Source organism: Cetorhinus maximus, chromosome 1 (genome assembly GCF_964194155.1).
Source record: "Cetorhinus maximus chromosome 1, sCetMax3.hap1.1, whole genome shotgun sequence".
In the NCBI taxonomy this organism is placed as follows: domain Eukaryota; kingdom Metazoa; phylum Chordata; class Chondrichthyes; order Lamniformes; family Cetorhinidae; genus Cetorhinus; species Cetorhinus maximus.
This window is the reverse complement of record NC_135879.1, coordinates 108,524,436-108,542,171: the sequence shown is the minus strand read 5'-3', so window position 1 is coordinate 108,542,171 and position 17,736 is coordinate 108,524,436. Positions and strand designations below refer to the sequence as shown.

At 40.1% G+C, this 17,736-nt stretch overlaps 1 protein-coding gene across 1 annotated transcript in view; it reads right to left on the bottom strand.

Annotated features, from left to right (window-relative positions):
* Positions 1-4,772: 4,772 nt before the first annotated feature.
* Positions 4,773-17,736, bottom strand: part of lap3 (leucine aminopeptidase 3) — a 67,696-nt gene continuing 54,732 nt past the window's right edge. Inside the window, exon 13 of the mRNA XM_078545356.1 lies at positions 4,773-5,226. Coding sequence (XP_078401482.1) covers positions 5,031-5,226 — 196 coding nt within the window. The 3' untranslated portion in view covers positions 4,773-5,030. The remainder of the gene's footprint in view (positions 5,227-17,736) is intronic.

Genomic DNA, 17,736 nt, shown 5'->3' with positions numbered 1-17,736 from the left:
TGACTGAATTTCTCTTTGAAAGAACTGGCGCAGACTCGATATGCTGAATGGCTTCCTTTTGTGCTGCACTATTCTATTTTGTACGACCCACAGAATCATAGAATTGTTACAGCGCCGAAAGAGACCACTTGGCTCATCGTGTCTGCATTGGGTCTCTAAATGAGCAATTCACTTAGTGCCATTTTCTCGCCTTCTCCCCTGAACCCAACACATTATTCCTTTTCAGATAGCTGTCTAATTCCCTTTTGAATGCTTTGATTAAACCTGCCCCGCTACACTCTCAGGCGGAGCATTCCAGACCCCAACCATATCTAAGGCACCCTATTATCTCAGTACAGAGCCATAAAAGTTAATGAAATAGCAGAAAAAGCTATGAGAGGGCCTTTCCCACAAGTAATTTGACACCTTAGTGAACCAGTCAGGAGATAACAGGAAGTGACATCAGCAGATGACCATCACCCATAAGAAATCAATCAGAAACTGCTAATGCACCATCTAAACCAATTAGGGACTGATCATATGCCGCCCAAATCAGAGTTCAGGAATACCATTTGATCATACACAGGGCTGCATCTAAAAAATGTTAGTAAGTACCAGCTTTCAGTAGCATGGCACGCAGCTCAAGGAAGGCAAGCAAGAAGACAGGCAACAGAACAAGAGACAGCACTGCAGTCAACTGGAGGATTGCAAGCCTCTGTTGAAGGGTGAACTGACTGTAAAACACTGCTTTTGTTAAGTGTCACATTTTCATACTTATTGGGACTTACTTAATAAATGTGTGAAGTTTGTAAAGGCATACCAGCATGGTCTGTATGTCATGACTCACTAGGGATAATGTGCTGTAATATCAAGCCCCACTGCTCCCCGAGCCGCGACAAATGTGAAAAGTTTGACCAAACCACCGGATTGCCTCAAACCTAGCTGTTTAATTTAGGTTAACAGAATATGAGCACCAGGTTTGTAAACTTAATAGGTAAATAAGTGTTTATTGAACAAACTGTCGTCAACCAATGGCGAAAGAAAGAAATATGAACTGCTAATTTCTAACTCTATAACTTAAACCCTACTCCTTCTTAAATCCTGATACGCACACATACAAGACATATAAGACACACAAAAACATGGATTTTAAGGGTGGGATAAAATAGTTCAATAGCACCAATTCCAGGGTACAGGATTCGATGGGGTGATTTTGATCGATGTCTTCCAAATTCCTTTCAGTTCTCATTGATAACACAAGGTGGTCTGGTTCACTGGTTGAGCACTTGCTTTTCAATGTCTCTAATGGTGATTTTCCCCTTTGCCTCTTGACAGGGGTTTTCAGAGAGAGAGCAGGTTATAGAGATATGAGGAGAAAAAGCCAGCTAGCTATTATTGTGGAATTACCTGAATCTTACAAACACAGGAGAAAGAGATTTTAAGTATTGTTTCTTTCAAGCTGGGAGCTATTCTGCCATAGCTCACACACAAACCTTGGTCACCTGGTCAGGAGCCAATTAAAACATTGTTGCCAGGCAGCTCCTTTGGTCCAGGACTCCTTTCCAGCACAATCCTGTCTTTCATGGCACCCTCTGTTCCAGGACTGCAACATTGCATATACCTCTCATTCTGTTCCAGTGGACATTTCCTTCAAACTGCAGCCATTGTAATTTCAATCCACAGTCCAACAGAAATAAAAAGACATGTTCCTTACATATAGGTAGTCTGAACTATGGGTCCAGAACTGAAATTTAAACAACTGAAACTTAGAGATGCTGTCTGGCCTGCTAACAGTAGATTAGATGATTTAACAATTTTAAGCACTGAGAATGAATTAGCAAGAAATATTAATTTTGATGATATTGATTTGTTTTCTGCCATGAAAGCTAGAAAAGGTGTTTTACTTTAGATACACTTGATTCACTTTCATTCCAATGCTTAATTCTTATCCTGGTGTCACTCCTATATTTTCAAATATTGAAAGCTAAATTTTGTTTCAAACAAAATTTTCCAATTTCAATTTGCCTCTTTATTCTATAAATTTTCAGTTCAATTAGTTTCTTAGAAATACTTGTTAAAAAAACTCAAAGCACACTGTCATAAAAACTGAGCCATACTCACGTGATATCTGTAATAGATGAATAAAATTCAAATATTTGAAATACATGGAGGCTATGATTGCGCATAAAGAGCATAAATTAAAGAAAATTGATTGGTGAATCTTGAAAGGTGGTGGGGTAGGGGGGGTTAAGGGACCCAGAAGCAGAAGCATCAGGGCCCATGATTTCTCTCCCTGGCAACTCCCTCCCCACTGTATACCACTGTGCTGCTGCCTCTGTCCTACCAGCAGGTTTGACTAGGCCTTTGCCATTTCCGGCACCTAGGTCTATGCCAGGTGGTCCATCCAGTTTTATTGTTATTTGACTCTTCTGTATTGATTGCTGAAAAAAGAGATATGCTATTGAACTTTTCATCTTGCACTCATCAAGATAGCTCACAAGAATTTCCCAACAGTAATGGGGGAACAATATATACTGCATGAGAGTGCTGACTGGTTGTTAAGTGGACTCTGATTGGTGGAGGTGTTGCCATGGCGAATACAGCATGGAACAGTTTACTGCCCAGCTTTGTTCAAATTCAAACTGGGCAGGTCGACTCTGATTGGTCAAGACATTGCCCTAGGGAATGACTATTCCTAAGCTTTAGTTTAGTTGAAAATGGCACAATGTGTGAAAATGTTCCTTTTGTCTGCAAAGGTCAGAACCTTGTATGTGAAAAGTGTGGCTTGTAGCATGCATAAGTGTGCCACGCTGCGAGCCTGACTGACAATCTTAAATTGGTTTCCAGCGTAATTCTTAGCATAATCAGGATTGTTTAGCAGGTGTTGTCCAATCATGGAATCCCATCTAACGTTGGACACTATGTTTTGAGTTTTGCAAGCACAAGCTGGTTGGGTATGGGTAGTATTTTGCCAGTTCAAGCTGAAGGGAAATGCTTTTGATATGATCTGCCAATCATTGGGACATATAGTCTATATAACTGGCATCACACCACCACTGAAATTCATATACCACATTGCTCATTTGCATGATGGGCAGAACATCTTTTTGGCTTGACGGCAGCATCCTGTTAGCAGAGACCACCACTCATGTTGCTACAGCATTGTAACAGTGTGCAACAGCTATCTTCACCTGTTGCTCAAATTTTTGAGACACCTTACCCTTCCAGGGTAATTTGAGGTAGACTGGGTATTTTTCAGGACCAAAAGTGGTGGCCTTATGCCCATTCAAGTTTGCACGATAACATCTAATTTTTCAGTAATTCTAGGTGTATAGGGACAGGAGTAGGCCATTCAGCCCTTCAAGCCTGCTCTGCCATTCAATTAGATTATGGTAGATCATCTACCTCAAGGCTACTTTCCCATGCTATCTCCATATCCCTTGATGTCATTGGTCTCCAGAAATCTATCGATTTCTGTCTTGAACATGCTCAATGATTGAGCTTCCACCACCCTCTGGGGTAGAAAATATTCAAGTTTTGTACTATTAAACAACTATTTTCTGTCTTTGTTTGATAAAACATACTGGCTTGCTAGGCCATTTCAGAGAGCAGTTAAGAGTCAACCATATTGCTGTGGGTCTGGAGTCACACATAGGCTAAACTGCATAAGCATGACAGATGTCCTGTCCTGAAGGGCATTAGTGAACCAGATGGCTTTTTATGATAATCCAGTAGTTTCATGAACATCACTATTGCAACTAGATTTTTGTATTCCAAATTTGAGCGTGTGTCCCTAGAGCACTAGTCCAGGCCTCTGGATTAGTCTAGTTACATTATTGCCATGCTACCATTCACTACATACAGTCTGGTCATCACATTACAGGATGTGATCTAACTGGAGATGGTACAGAGGACATTTACAAGGATGTAGTCAGGAATGGAGAAATTTTGTTATGAGGAAAAGATCACAAGTGGAGTTGTTTTCTTTCAAACAGAGGAGACTGAAGGGAGATTTAATTGAGGTGTATAAAATGAGGGATCTAGAATGGAGTGGATAGGAAGGACCTATTTCCCTTGGCAGAGAGGTCAATAAAAATAGACGTAGGTTTAAAGTAATTAGTAAAAGGATTAGAGGGAAGTTGAGGCGAAATTATTTCATCTAGAGGTTGATTCGGCTCTGGAACTCTGCTTGAAAGGGAGATAGAGGCAGAAATCCTCATCATATTCAAAAACTGTTAGGATATGCACTTCAAGTGCCATAAGCTACAAAGCTATGGACCAAACAAGAAAGTGGGATTTGGCTGGGTAGCCCTTTCTGGTTGGCTCAAACACAATGGGCTGACTGGCCTCCTTCTGTGTCAAACATTTTCTATGTCTCTAATTATTCCTTTGTACATGTACTTCTATTGAAGATGGATCAAAAGAATTGTCTACATTCTGGAATGATTTTGCATTCATTAGTTAGAGTTCCTCTGACCTTGACAATGTCAATACGGAATATTTTGTAATTACAGCAGTGATCAGTTAGAAATTCTTGTTATGTCTAGTTAATATTCCTTTATTGTTTTGGCTTGTACAGTCTCAACTTCATTTTGAACATTACAAAAATACTGGTGGCTAGCCATATTGAAGGCTCGATATGTGTTAGCTTTTCCTTTCAGTAGGGAAGACTTTTCGACAATGATCATTATTTTTCAAAATTCTTAGATTTTCACGCTTTCAGTGTTTGTAAAAGGCACTGCAGCTTTCGTGTTACTGCAGAGTAGTTGCATAATGAATTATGGCAGTCATGGTTTAGAGAAGATAAAAATCACTATTTAATGTATTTATAAACAAATGTCAATCATCATAAGATTGTTCATTCATAAAGTATGTAAGTCCCTTTTTCATTTAAGTTGCATCTTTCCACTTGCAAAAGAAATAAAATCAAAAGTAAGCTTAATCACAAAAACAAAATAAAAGGATATTTGTGTAGGTATTAGAATTATGAAACTCACGAAGCGGAAAAACACAAAAGCAAAAGTATATGGGCTCATCTTTAAAAGTGCAATTTAAGATTTTTGGCTTTCTTGACTCAGGTAGGCTGTAAATTCCACTAATGTCCTGGTTGGTCTTCCTGCCATTCCCTTTCGCAAGAATGGAACTTCATCTTTGTTTGACATTACACCAGCTATGTCAAGGTGAGCCCAGTGAGGGACTGTAACAAACTCTCGCAGGAACGCTGCAGCTGTACATGCACCACCAGACCTGTAGAACATTTCAGAGAAGAGTTAAATTATCAAGTGGCAGCAAATACACTTCTTTGAAAGTTCACCATTGATTTTTTATATTGTAAATCCCTTTCCTGAAAGATTCACAACATTTTTTTAAAAAAATCAATTTTTATTGCATTTCCTCCACATCATTTCCCAGCGAATTCTTATTATGTCCACTTGATCAAGTGAAACACAGCAGACAGGACTGCTATAAGTGTCACTCTGCCCTAATGGGCAGTTGCTTGGGTGGGCTTTTCATTGGGTCATCACTGCATCAACCCAGTTGAATCTAACAAGCTCCCTTCTTTATATTTTCACTTTCATTTACTGAGAGAATGCTTTTAAATTTTTGTTTCATTTTGAACAGTGGGTGAAATGGTTCAATGTTAGTCACATTTTGCATTTTTTCTGCTGTGGTACAGTTATAGTTTAATGATTATAGGCTTACATTCAACTGTTTCAATTCTAAGATAACATCTTATGCTACACATCATGGGATGGATTTTCACATTGAGCATATTTTGGGCAGGTAGTGGATAGAGATACTCTAATCACAATGACGTCAGCTGAGGTCTAATTAATTTTCGTGATCAGGCCTCATTAGGGAAGCGGCCAACACTAATTGCACTGCGCTGGATGGCAGGAGATCCAGTGAGACTGCTGATCATCATGAATCTCCAGCAGCACCTTAGATAAGAGAGGGGAAGTGGGAGTCAAATGAAACAGCTTTCAGGAAAATGAAAATTGTAGCTGCACAGACATTAAATAATTGTTCATAATACACAAGAATCTGTAGGAAAACTGACTGTCAGACCTTTTTATTTATTTGTTTACGGAATGTGTGCATCGCTGCCCAGGACAGCATTCATTACCCATCCCTAAATGCCCTATTTCCAGCTTTCCCTGACTGAAGCTAGTTATCCTTTTAAATACAATTGGATATAGCCAGCTCCCAGTCTGCCAGGAGTTTCTCATTTTGCCTACAAACTAACAAATTATACAAAAATGTTGTTGCAGTACTGACAATACCATTTGACCCCAACTTCCAAATGTTACTCAGGTTTCTACCTGTTTACAGCCTAAATTAAGGGTAAACAGAAAACCTTAAAAGACAGAGTTCCAGAGAATCCCCTCCGCCACCACCCCCCCACCCAAAATCTCATCCTCCTATATAGCAGGATGGTCATAAAATAAAAATCTGTCCCTACAATATGATTTGCACAAAATAAAATTGAACTCTAGCTTAGATCTGTAATATTAACAAATTGCATTCACTGTAGAAAACATTCCAAGGCTTTTCACAGAAGCTTAATCAAATAAAATGTATGCTGCATCAAAGTGGATATTAGCAGAGGCGACAAAAGATTGGTTAAAGGGGTGAGTTTTAAGGGGGTTTTAAAAAAGTTGAGAGAGGTAGTAGGGCAAAGGGACTGAGGCAGGGACTTTCAGAACCAAGATGGCTAAAGACAATTGTGGGGTGGGGGGGGACATAAAAGTTGTGGGGACCTTGTAGGGCTGGAGGAAGTCAGAAATAGGAAGGGATGGAACCAGGAATAGTTTTAAACATGAGGATGCGAATGTTAAATTTGAGGCACTGGGGAACCAGAAGCCAATGTAGGTCAGTGATGATATGGGTTGTGAGAAAGAAGGACTTTCCGCAAGTAGGTTATGGGCAGCAGAGTATTGGATGAACTGTAGTTTATGGGAGAGGTGCAGGATGAGATTGGGCAGGAGAGCATTAACATATCCTTAAGAACTTTCAGTATCAAATCCAAACAGAAAATACTTTGCAGTTCTTTTACCACACAACAGTGGCACTACTCAAGTTCATGAATGTTAATACTGTTTATCTAGAAAAATGCTGAAAAATATTAATGGCTTAACACAAAGCCTATCAACCACAGAATGTAAGTTCACACAAAATAGGAACCATCTAATGGATATGAATTTGTTCAGTTTAACTCTATAATTCAGTATAAGACTACAGGAACTGGATTTACATCCTAAATTTAAAAATTGATATAATGAAGATTCCAGCTGAAACATTAATTAATAATTTTCTTTCAGATGTTATTTGACCTCTATAAAATTTGAGAAACAGCCTGGATTTTGCTGTTCTAAGAGCAGTGAGGCTGTCAGCACTTGCCATTATTACTGTTATGAGAATGGATTTCATTTTTAAAAATATTTTGGGAAATATTGTGTTATTCTGTAAAGGAGGCTGGCTTGTCTGAGTGTGTGATTTAATTAAGCTGGGAAGAGTTTGATAGGACTCAGGTTGTCTGGGGTTTGGAAACATGAAAAGGGCAGAGATGTAAAGTTGAGGTACAAGTAAATAGGTTAGATCTAACATTTACATTTTTAGATAAGTTGAGAGTTTGTTTGAATATCAAAGGGGAGTCAAAGATAGGAAGAAAAATGTTTGCATCTTGCAGGAATTCATAGGTAAATAAGTAGTGGGGATATGGTATTTTATTGATCCAAAAACAAAGAAAAGATGGAAACATGAAAGATCTTATATTTGGAAGGGTTTGAGTTTCAAAGAGGGATGTGAGTGCAATGGAAATGAGATGAAAGAGAAAAAAGGTATATTAGAGTTACTGTGGATAGCTGTTGAGAGAGACATAGCTAGAGATGGCTGGAGATAGCTGGAGCTGTTGAGATAGCTGGAGCACTGCGTTGGGAGAGGATACCTTTTGAATCACCTGTCCAGTCAAGCCAGAAAAGTCTTGGGCTGCAGCATGCAGTTTTATTCTGAAACGGATTGCACAGCAGAGTGGAAGAGAGTAACGTTCATGTCGTACAATTTTATTGAAGCTATAGTAGTTTGCCTTGTGTAGTATTACTGGATTTCATAGTTGACATCAATAAGGCAGTGTTGCCTGGAAGGTGTTTACTTGTGGGTTTGACCAAGTAGAGAGTTTTGGGGGAATGTTTTGTAAGACTAACCTTAATTTTGTAACTGAAATCTTGTGTGCTTGAGCTTTCTTTTATTTTTTGTTAATAAAACTTTTACTTTTAATTTTTAAAAACCCAAAACTGTTACTGGACCTCTTACTGCTGAGATTGGTACGTCATCTTCTCTGTTTCAGAGTACAAAATAAAAGGTTGTGGCCTGTAAATCAAGTTTCCCTCTGGGATTTGGTTATGCAGCAATTAACACTGGCTGTGGTCATAATACTGTAAAACTGACAGCAAATTCTAACGTCCACACATGCACAGTTAAATGTTCAAATCTGGAAGTTGCTGTCAGTTATACACTGCTTTTCCACAGGCTGCGCTGTTACCATCTTTGGTGATGAAATCTTTACAAAATTCACTGTGAAGGCATGAAATCAGGCTAATTACTCAGTTTTCTCATTCTAAAGATTGATGGAAAAGGTAGGCTTTGTAAAATCTAAAGTAACTGAGTTTTTAAAGTGTAAAGAACCTATTTTTATTTTTCTTGCACTGTGGCTTTAAAAACTACCATGGCTGCAGTTTGAAAGACATGTTCACTGGAATAGGGTGAAGAATGTCTACAATGTTGCTATTCTGGAACAGGGTGATGCTGGAATGGAGTCCTGGACTAAGGGGAACTGCCTGATGACAGCATTTTAACTGGCTCCTGACTAAGTGACTAGGGTTTGTGTGGTAACAGTGCAGGCAGAGCAGCTTCTAGCCTGCAAAGAGGGAAGGCCCAAAACCTCTCTCTCCTGTGTTTGTAATTTTCCAGTAATTCTGCCATAGTAGCTAGCTAGCTATTCCTCACATCTCTGTAATCTGCTTTCTCCGAAAACCCCTGTCAAGAGGAAACAGGGAAAAATCACCAGTAGAGACATTATAAAGCAAGTTTTTCAACCAGTGAACCACAGACTGAAAGTGCTGGGAGACCACCTCACGTCATCAACAACAAACTGCAAGGAATTTGGAAGACATCAATCAAAATCAACCCATCTAATTCTGTACTCCAGATTGGTGCTACTGAAGATCCCTTAAGATCCATGTTTTGTGTGTGTGTGTGTGTGTTTGGGGTTTAAGAAGGGGTAGAATTTAAGTTATAGAGTTAGAAGTTAGTGGTTCATTTTTCTTTCTTTTGCCACTAGTTAAGGACAATTTGTTCAATAAACAGCTATTTACTTATTAAGTTTACAAACTTGGTGCTCATATTCTGTTAATCTAAATTAAACAGTTAGGTAGAATTGGGGCAATCCAGTGGTTTGGTCAAACCTTTCACATTTGTCACGGCTCGGGGAACAGTGGGGCTTGATATTACAGCACACTATCCCCAGTGAGTTGTGGAAAAAGCTATATTACGTGGTAATTACCCTGAAAAACACTTTGGCCCTGAAAAAATAATTTTACAAATGTGGAGTATTATTCCCTCAGTAGAAAAATAATGTTGTAGATTTCTTTAAAAATAAACCTTAAATTTAGTATCTTTACTGTTCTTCTCTTTTATGTATTTCTCTTAATGTCAAGTGTGTATCAAAACATTTATTTTGATTCCTGTTCAAACAATTAAATATAATTTATATTTTCTGTTTTTCTACTGCATGGTTTGCTGTCTGCTTGTTGTTTGATTGGTTGTACAGGCTCCCTGCTGCTTGCCCTGCTCATTGATACCATAGATTTCCCAGACAGTGCCAAATTCAAACAGATGTCAGATAACTGGAAGTCTCTGCTGAGTAGCCTGCTAAAAGTCTGAAAGCAACTGTGTCTGAGGTGAACAGCAAAGGTTATGTTTCTACTTCACATTTTTGTATTATTATGAGAAATAAAACCAGCTGATAGCATAAGGGTGTGGATATGTAAGCGAATAATGGCAAAAAATAAAATACGGGGTCAAGCCCATAATGTAGGACATCAGCTAGAGGAAAGCTAGGCAAAAGAAGACAAGATAAATCAAGGAGAATTAGTTAGGCAGTATCAAGGTCTGGTTTTTAATTAAGAAATTTCAAGGTCTGAGGTGCTTTGACAGGGTGTGATGTATCTAAATTTCAACAGCAGGGATACAACTTCAGACGGCAACATTGTGAAACAAGCAACACAATTATTTAAGAAAGGTGAAAGAGAGAGAGAAACCGAGAAATTATAGTTATTAGTCCAACACCAGTTTGTGGAAGTTATTGGAATCGAAAATTAAGTACAGAGTTACAGAGCGCTTAGAGAAATTTGAGCTGATTAGAGAGTCAACATTGATTTGTAAATAATACGTCATGTCTATGAAGCCTAACTGATTTTTTTATAACTAAAGTAGTAGCCAAGGGAAGGTCTATGGAACAAATTATTGATCTGGTTATGGGGTTGGTTAGGCGGTGGAAGATAGAAAGTAGGGATAATAAGGACGTAGGATTCAGTGTATTTTTGAAAACTGAATTTAATCAACAATTTGCAATGATTGTTTTATGTGAACCAAAAGGTTAATGTCAAGTGGCAAAGCATGATTGATAAGATTGCTTGGCAAAAGCCAAGAAGAAAGATAACAAGATTATTTGGACTTGAAAAGCATGTATTCAGCTGCAGAGGAGGAAGTGAAACTAGACTATTAGGCATCACGTTTCCTGGCTTGGGCTGTATATGGGGCCAAGGTCGATTAAAACGTACATGGTTCCTTCATATTTTATTCATATGAATATATAATTGATGTTAACTGCAAGGCAGACTGATGAAGCTGAGCTGAGTGTTGTAATATACAAACATGACAAGATGTATCTCTACATGTGAATATATGGCATAAGAAAGCAAATGCTGGAAAATGTTTTTTTTTCTCATCTGTGTTAACAACATTGGTATTAATAGAAATTGTAGAAGTGTAAACTTGCAGAAAGTGGTTAATGGCAACAAACATGTGAACTTTGGCTTGTATGCAAAAAAGGGGAAAAAATAAGAAACATCTGTAAGGATTTGGGTGTTAATCCACAGCACGATTATCAACAAATAATTAAGTAATTTTAGCCTATTCATGTTGGCCAAAGGCTTTAGCCTAATATGGAAGGGCTCTGATAACCCAAGGAGGATAAACGGGAGAGAATCTTAGACCTTGTTGATGAAGATTGACTATGGTCAACTGAACATACCCAGAAGATGATGTTCCAGTGACTTTGGGAGCAAAGACCCAGGCACCAGAATTCACTTTTACACTACTGCCCTTGTTAAGTATTAATTTTTGCATACGCTAATTGAGCTTAATAAACTCATGCTGGTAATCGGAGCATTCAGTGTCCCTACCTGTTGGGTCAAGGAGTGGTTAAGATCCCCGTATTCCAAAATCCTTACAATATGGCGAACAAGATCGGGCGTGACCACATAAAACGGGAATTTGAGTATGATTTTCAGGCCGTGTGTATCAAAACATTTATTTTGATTCCTGTTTCAACGATTTAAACAATTTATATTTTCTGGTTTTCTACTGCCTGCTTGTCGTTTGATTGGTTAAACAGTCTCCCCGCTGCTTTCCCTGCTTATAGACACAATAGATTTCTCGTAGAGATCTTCAAACAGAGGTCAGGTGAACTGGAAGTCTTTGCTGACAAGCCCACTAAAAGTCTAAGTGACTGTATCTGAGGTGAACAGTGAAAGTTAGATTTTTACTTCACATTTTTTACTGTAATCAGACATAAAACTAACTGGTAGATAAGAGCGCTGATAATGTAAGCAAATAATGGAAAAAATCAAACATGGGGTCAAGCCCATAGAGTAGGACATTAGTTTGAGGAAAACTAGGTAAAAGAAGACAAATCAAGTAGAATTAGTTAGGCAGTATCAAGGTTTGGTTTTTGAAAACCTGAACAATGAGGAAATAAGAAATTTCAAGGTCTGAGGTTCTATGACAGTGTGGGATGTGTCTAAATTTCAACACAGCAGGAATACAGCTGCAAGCGGCAACATTATGAAACAAGCAAATGCAACTCGATTATTTAGGAAAGGTAAGAGAGGGAGAGAAACCAGGAGATTATAGATATTAGTCTAACACCAGTTTGAGGAAGTTTTTGGAATCTATAGTTAAGTACAGAGTTACAGAGCACTTAGAGAAATTTAAGCCGATTAAAGAGCCAACATGGATTTGTAAACAATATGTCATGTCTAACAAGCCTAACTGATTTTTTTTTTTAGCAAATACTAAAGTAGTGGACAAGAAAATGTCTATGGACTTGTAAAAGGCATTTAATAAGGTTCTTTTCATAAAACCATTAGCAAAAATTGAAGCTCATGGAATTGAAGGCAAATTATTCATCTGGTTAGGAGACTGGTTAGGCGGTAGAAGATAGCAAGTAGGTATAACAGGGATGTACTCGAATGGAAGGACATGACTGTGGTGTCCCAAAAGAATCTGTGCTGGAGCTTCAACTATTCATTATTTATTAAGACTTAGATCAATGGTTCCCAAAGTATGGCCCGTGGTCTGTTAGGGTCCTCCAAGTAGCCCACGGGCTGGTCCAAAATGCAAGCCAATGACATGCAAAGCCACAGCTGAGGTTATACAAGAGAACAGGCCAGAACTCAATCCCACCGCTATCATGATGTCACACAATCAGACTAGTTCCCACGTGGGTGGCAGGGCTAATCATAAGCACGAGCGACAACATTGAAGTTTTATAAATAAAATTTATCCAACAGTTACAACATACAACCGCGAGATCAGATTTTCAAGACTTATGGGGCTGCAAACAACAGGAACAGCCTGAACATGGAGCCCAACATGAGACTGAAGCTTTACAGCTTAGAACAATCATAACCCCATTGGTGTCTGATCAAAAGCAGCACCATTCTTCCCATTTGTTATGGTGAGTATTTTTTTTGCGGTTGCAAGTGAAAGTGTTTGGGGTAGGACTTGTAGGTGGCCTGCAGGATCTTCTGTCCCGTCTAAGTACTCCGCGGATAAAAAAGTTTGAGAACCAATAATTTCGATGAAAGGAAAGGACCTATATCCAAGTTTGCCAATGACACAATGATGCATAGTTAGTAGTGGAAGCAAAAAATTACAAAAATTAAGTAGGCAACACTGACATATAGATTTCAAAGCAGTTTGTGAACACATACATTTTGGACCAAGAAAGGTTAGATCCGAATATTTTTTAAACGGTAAAATGCGAGAAACAGTGGAGTCCAAAGAGATCCATGTACATAGATCACTAAAATGTAATGGTCCGGTACAAAAACTTGGGGAGATGGTGATGTAGCGATAATGTCACTTGACTAGTAATCCAGAGACTGAGGCTAATGGTCTGGGGGCATGGATTCAAATCCCACCATGGCAGCCGGTGGAATTTTGAATTAAATTAATAAATATGGAATATAAAGCTAGCCCCAGTAATGGGGACCATGAAACTATCATCAATTGTCATAAAAACCCACTTGGTTCACTCATGTCTTTTAGGGAAGGAAATCTACCATCCTTATCTGATCTGGTCTACCTGTAACTCCAGACCCACAGCACTGTGGTTGGCTCTTAACTGCTCTCTGAAATGACCTAGAAAAGTCGGTTCACGGGCAATTAGGGATGGACAACAAATACTGGCCTTGCCAGCGATGCCCACATCCCAGTGAAAGAACACATTTTAAAAAATAATCAAAAAGACTAATGAAATGTAGTATAAAAATATAGATGTGTTTACATTAATTTTATTTCTAACAGACAGAACAGTATTCTTTTTATTCTTCTGTGGGGTGTGGGTGTTACTGCCAAGGTCAGCATTTGTTGCCTATCCCTAATTGTCATCGAGAAGGTGGTATTGAGCCATTTTCTTGAACCCCTGCAGTCCATATGGTGCAAGTACACCCACAGCGCTGTTAGGAAAGATGTTCCAGGTTTTTGACCTGGTGACAGTGAGAGAATGGCAATATAGTTCCAAGTTAGGATGGTGAGTGGCTTGGAGGGGAACTTGCAGGTGGTGGTGTTCCCCTGCATCTGCTGCCCTTGTGCTTCTAGGTGGTAGAGGTTGCGCGTTTAGAAGTTGCTGCCGAAGGATGCTTTGCGAGTTGCTGCAGTGCATCTTGTATATGCTACATGCTAATGCCACTATGCATCAGTGGTGAAGGGAGTGAACAGTTAATGCGGCAGATGGGTGCCAGTCAAGTGGGCTGCTTTGGCCTGGATGGTGTTGAGCTTCTCAAGTGTTGTTGGAGCTTCACTCATCCAGGCAAGTGCAGCGTATTCCATCACACTCCTGACTTGTGCCTTGTAGACAGTCTTTGGGGAAACATGAGGTTAGTTACTCGCTACAGAATTCCCAGCCTCTGACCTGCTCTTGTAGCCACAGTATTTATATGGTTAGTCCAGTTCAGTTTCTGGTAACCCTCAGGATTTTGCTAGCAGGGGATTCAGTGATGATAATGCTATTGAATGTCAAGGAGAGGTGGTTAGATTCTCTCTTATCTGGCACTTGTGTGGCAGTAACATTACTTGCCACTTATCAGCCCAAGCCTGAATGTTGTCCTTGCTACATATGGACACGGACTGTTTCTGTATCTAAGGAATCACAATTGGTGCTGAACGTTGTGCAATCATCAGTGAGGATCCCCATTTCTTACTTTATGATGGAGTCGTTGACGAACACTACCCTGAGGAGCTGCTGCAGCCATGTCCTGGGACTGAGATTATTGGCCTCCAATAACCAGAACCATATTCCTTTGTGCTCAGTATGATACCAACCAGCGGAGAGTTTTCCCCCTGATTCTCATTTACTTCAATTTTGTTTGGGCTCCTCGATTCCACACTAGATCAAATGCTCCCTTGATGTCAAGGGCAGTCACTCTCACCTCACCTCTAATATACGAATATACAAAATAGGAGAAGTAGGTCATCTTATCCCTCAAGTCTGCTCCGCCATTCAATAAGATCACGGCTGGTCTATTTGTGTTTTGAATTCCACACACCCACCGACCCCTGATAACCTTTGATTCCCTTGCCGAACAACAATCTATCTACCTCTGCCGTAAAAAATTCAATGACTCCGCCTCCACGCCTTCTAAGGCAAAGAGTTCCAAAGTCGCACAACACTCAGAAAAAATTTCTCATCGTCTCTGTCCTAAAAGGGCAATCCCTCATTTTAGAACAGTGACTCCTAGTTCTGGACTCACCCACCAGGGGAAACATCTTTTCCACATCAACCTTGTCAACACTGTTCAGGATCTTATAAACTTCAATCAAGTCACCCCTCACACTTCTAACTCCAGTGGAAACAAGCCCAAAGAAAACACTTCACAGGCAGTCTGAAACTCTTTCGAGTTATCAACAGTCACAGATTGCAACTCTTTTGAGTACAATCACAGTTCTTGGTTTTCTGGGAGTGGGACATGAACCCACAACCCTCTGATTCAAAGGCGAGGGTGCTATGAACTGAGCCACAGCTGACACCTCCCTACAGGCACTCTGAAGCTACCCTTGAAGCATGACCTTAATGATTAATAATTGACCTTAATGATAATCGTTCAGAGTGGCAACAACTTGTCTATCAAGTTGTAGCATGCTTTAAGTCCCAATGCCTAATGATGAGGTAGAGTGGTGGCAGAGAAGGATAGAATAGGAAGCAAATCCTGCACTTTGGACCCCACTACCTCATAGGATATCCTACCCCACATGCACAAAGATCTGTGGGTCAAGAAATGGCCTGTTCAGTCACACGAAGTCCCATGGCAGAAACTTGCAACCCTGAGTAGGCATCATTTTTCAATCAATGGACAGCAATGATGCCTTCACTAAGATAAAAGCAAAAAACTGCGGATGCTGGAAATCCAAAACAAAAACAAAAATATCTGGAAAAACTCAGCAGGTCTGACAGCATCTATGGAGAGGAACACAGTTAACGTTTCGAGTCCGAATGACTCTTCATCAGAACTAAGGAAAAATAGTGATGCCTTCACCATTGATTTACTGTCGACGATGCCTTCCATCACTTTACAGATGATCGAGTGGATGTTGATGGGGTGGTAATTGGGCAGATTGGATTAGTGGTGGCTTTTTGGACATGAAATACCCGGGCAATTTTCCACATTGTCAGGTAGATGCCAGTGATGTAGCTTTACTGAAACAGTGTGGCTAGAGGCAATGTTGGTTCTGGAACACAACTCTTCAGTACTACTGCCAGAATGTTCTCAGGGCCCAGAGCCTTTGCAGTATCCAGTACCTTCGACGTTTTCTTGATATCAAGTGGAGTGAATCGAATTGGCTGAAGACTGGCATTTATGATGCTGTGGACTGATGGAGGAGAGAGAGATGAATCATCCAATTGGCACTTCTGGCTGAAAGTGGTTGCAAATGCTTCAATCTTGTCTTTTGCACTGATGTGCTGGGCTCCTCCATCATTGAGAAGGAGGCTCTCTGTGGAACCTACTTCCCTGGTTAGTTGTTTAATTGTCCACCATTAATGACTGGATCTGGTAGGACTGCAGAGCCTTGATCTGATCAGGTTGGTTGTAGGATCACTTGACTCTGTCTATTGCATGCTGCTTCAGCTGTTTGGCATGCAAGTAGTCCTGTATTGTGGCATCACCAGGTTGACACCTCACTTTTAGGTGTGCCTGGTGCTGATCCTGGCATGCTTTCATGCACTCTTCATTGAACCAGGATTGAGTCATTGGCTTGATGGTAATGGTAGAGATTAAGGGATATACCAGGCCATGAGGTTACATATTGTGGTTGAATCCGATTCTGCTTCTGCCTGATGGATGCCTAGTTTTGAGTTGCTAGATTGTTTCTGAATCTATCCCATTTAGCACGGCAGTTGTATTACACCACATGATGCAGGGTATCCTCAGTGTGAAGAGGGGGCTTTGTCTCCACAAGGACTGTGCGGTGGTCACTCCTACCAGTACTGTCACGAACAGATGAATCTGTGACAGGTAGATTGGTGAGAATAAGGTCTAGTAGATTTTTCCTTCTTGTTGATTCCCTCACCAGCTGCCACAGGCCCAGTCTGGCAGATATATCCTTCAGTACTCAGCCAGCTTGGTCAGTAGTGGTGCTACTGAGCCACTCTTGGTGCTGGACATTCAAGTCCCCCACTCAGAGGTACCACCAAGGGCACTCATTCTGTTCCTTTGCCATCCTCAGTGCTTCTTCCAAGTGGTGATCAACATGGAGGAGTACTGATTCATCAGCTGAGGGAGGGCAGTAGGTGATAATCAGCAGGAAGTTTCCTATCCTTTATAACTGGAGAGCTAGAACATAAAGGGGAGAATGTTTTGTTACAGCTTTACAAATCTCTGGTTAGACCACATGCAAATTACTTTGTAGAGTTCTGGAGCACTGCACTTCAGATCGCACGTATCAGTCTTAGAAGACTCACCAGAATGTTATCAGGGCTCCAAGGGTTAGATTATGATGGTTGGTTGGCATCCTTCCATCTGCGAGAGATGATAGGAATGCAGCCTCAAAATTTGGTGAAGTCAAATGAGATCATCTGCTGCACTTTGTTTGATGGTTGAACAAGCCAATTCTGGAAAGGCAATGTCTACCATGAGTGCTGCACATGAAGCTGTTCCTTGCGAGGGGTGCAGGATGATCTCCGCTGACGCCTTG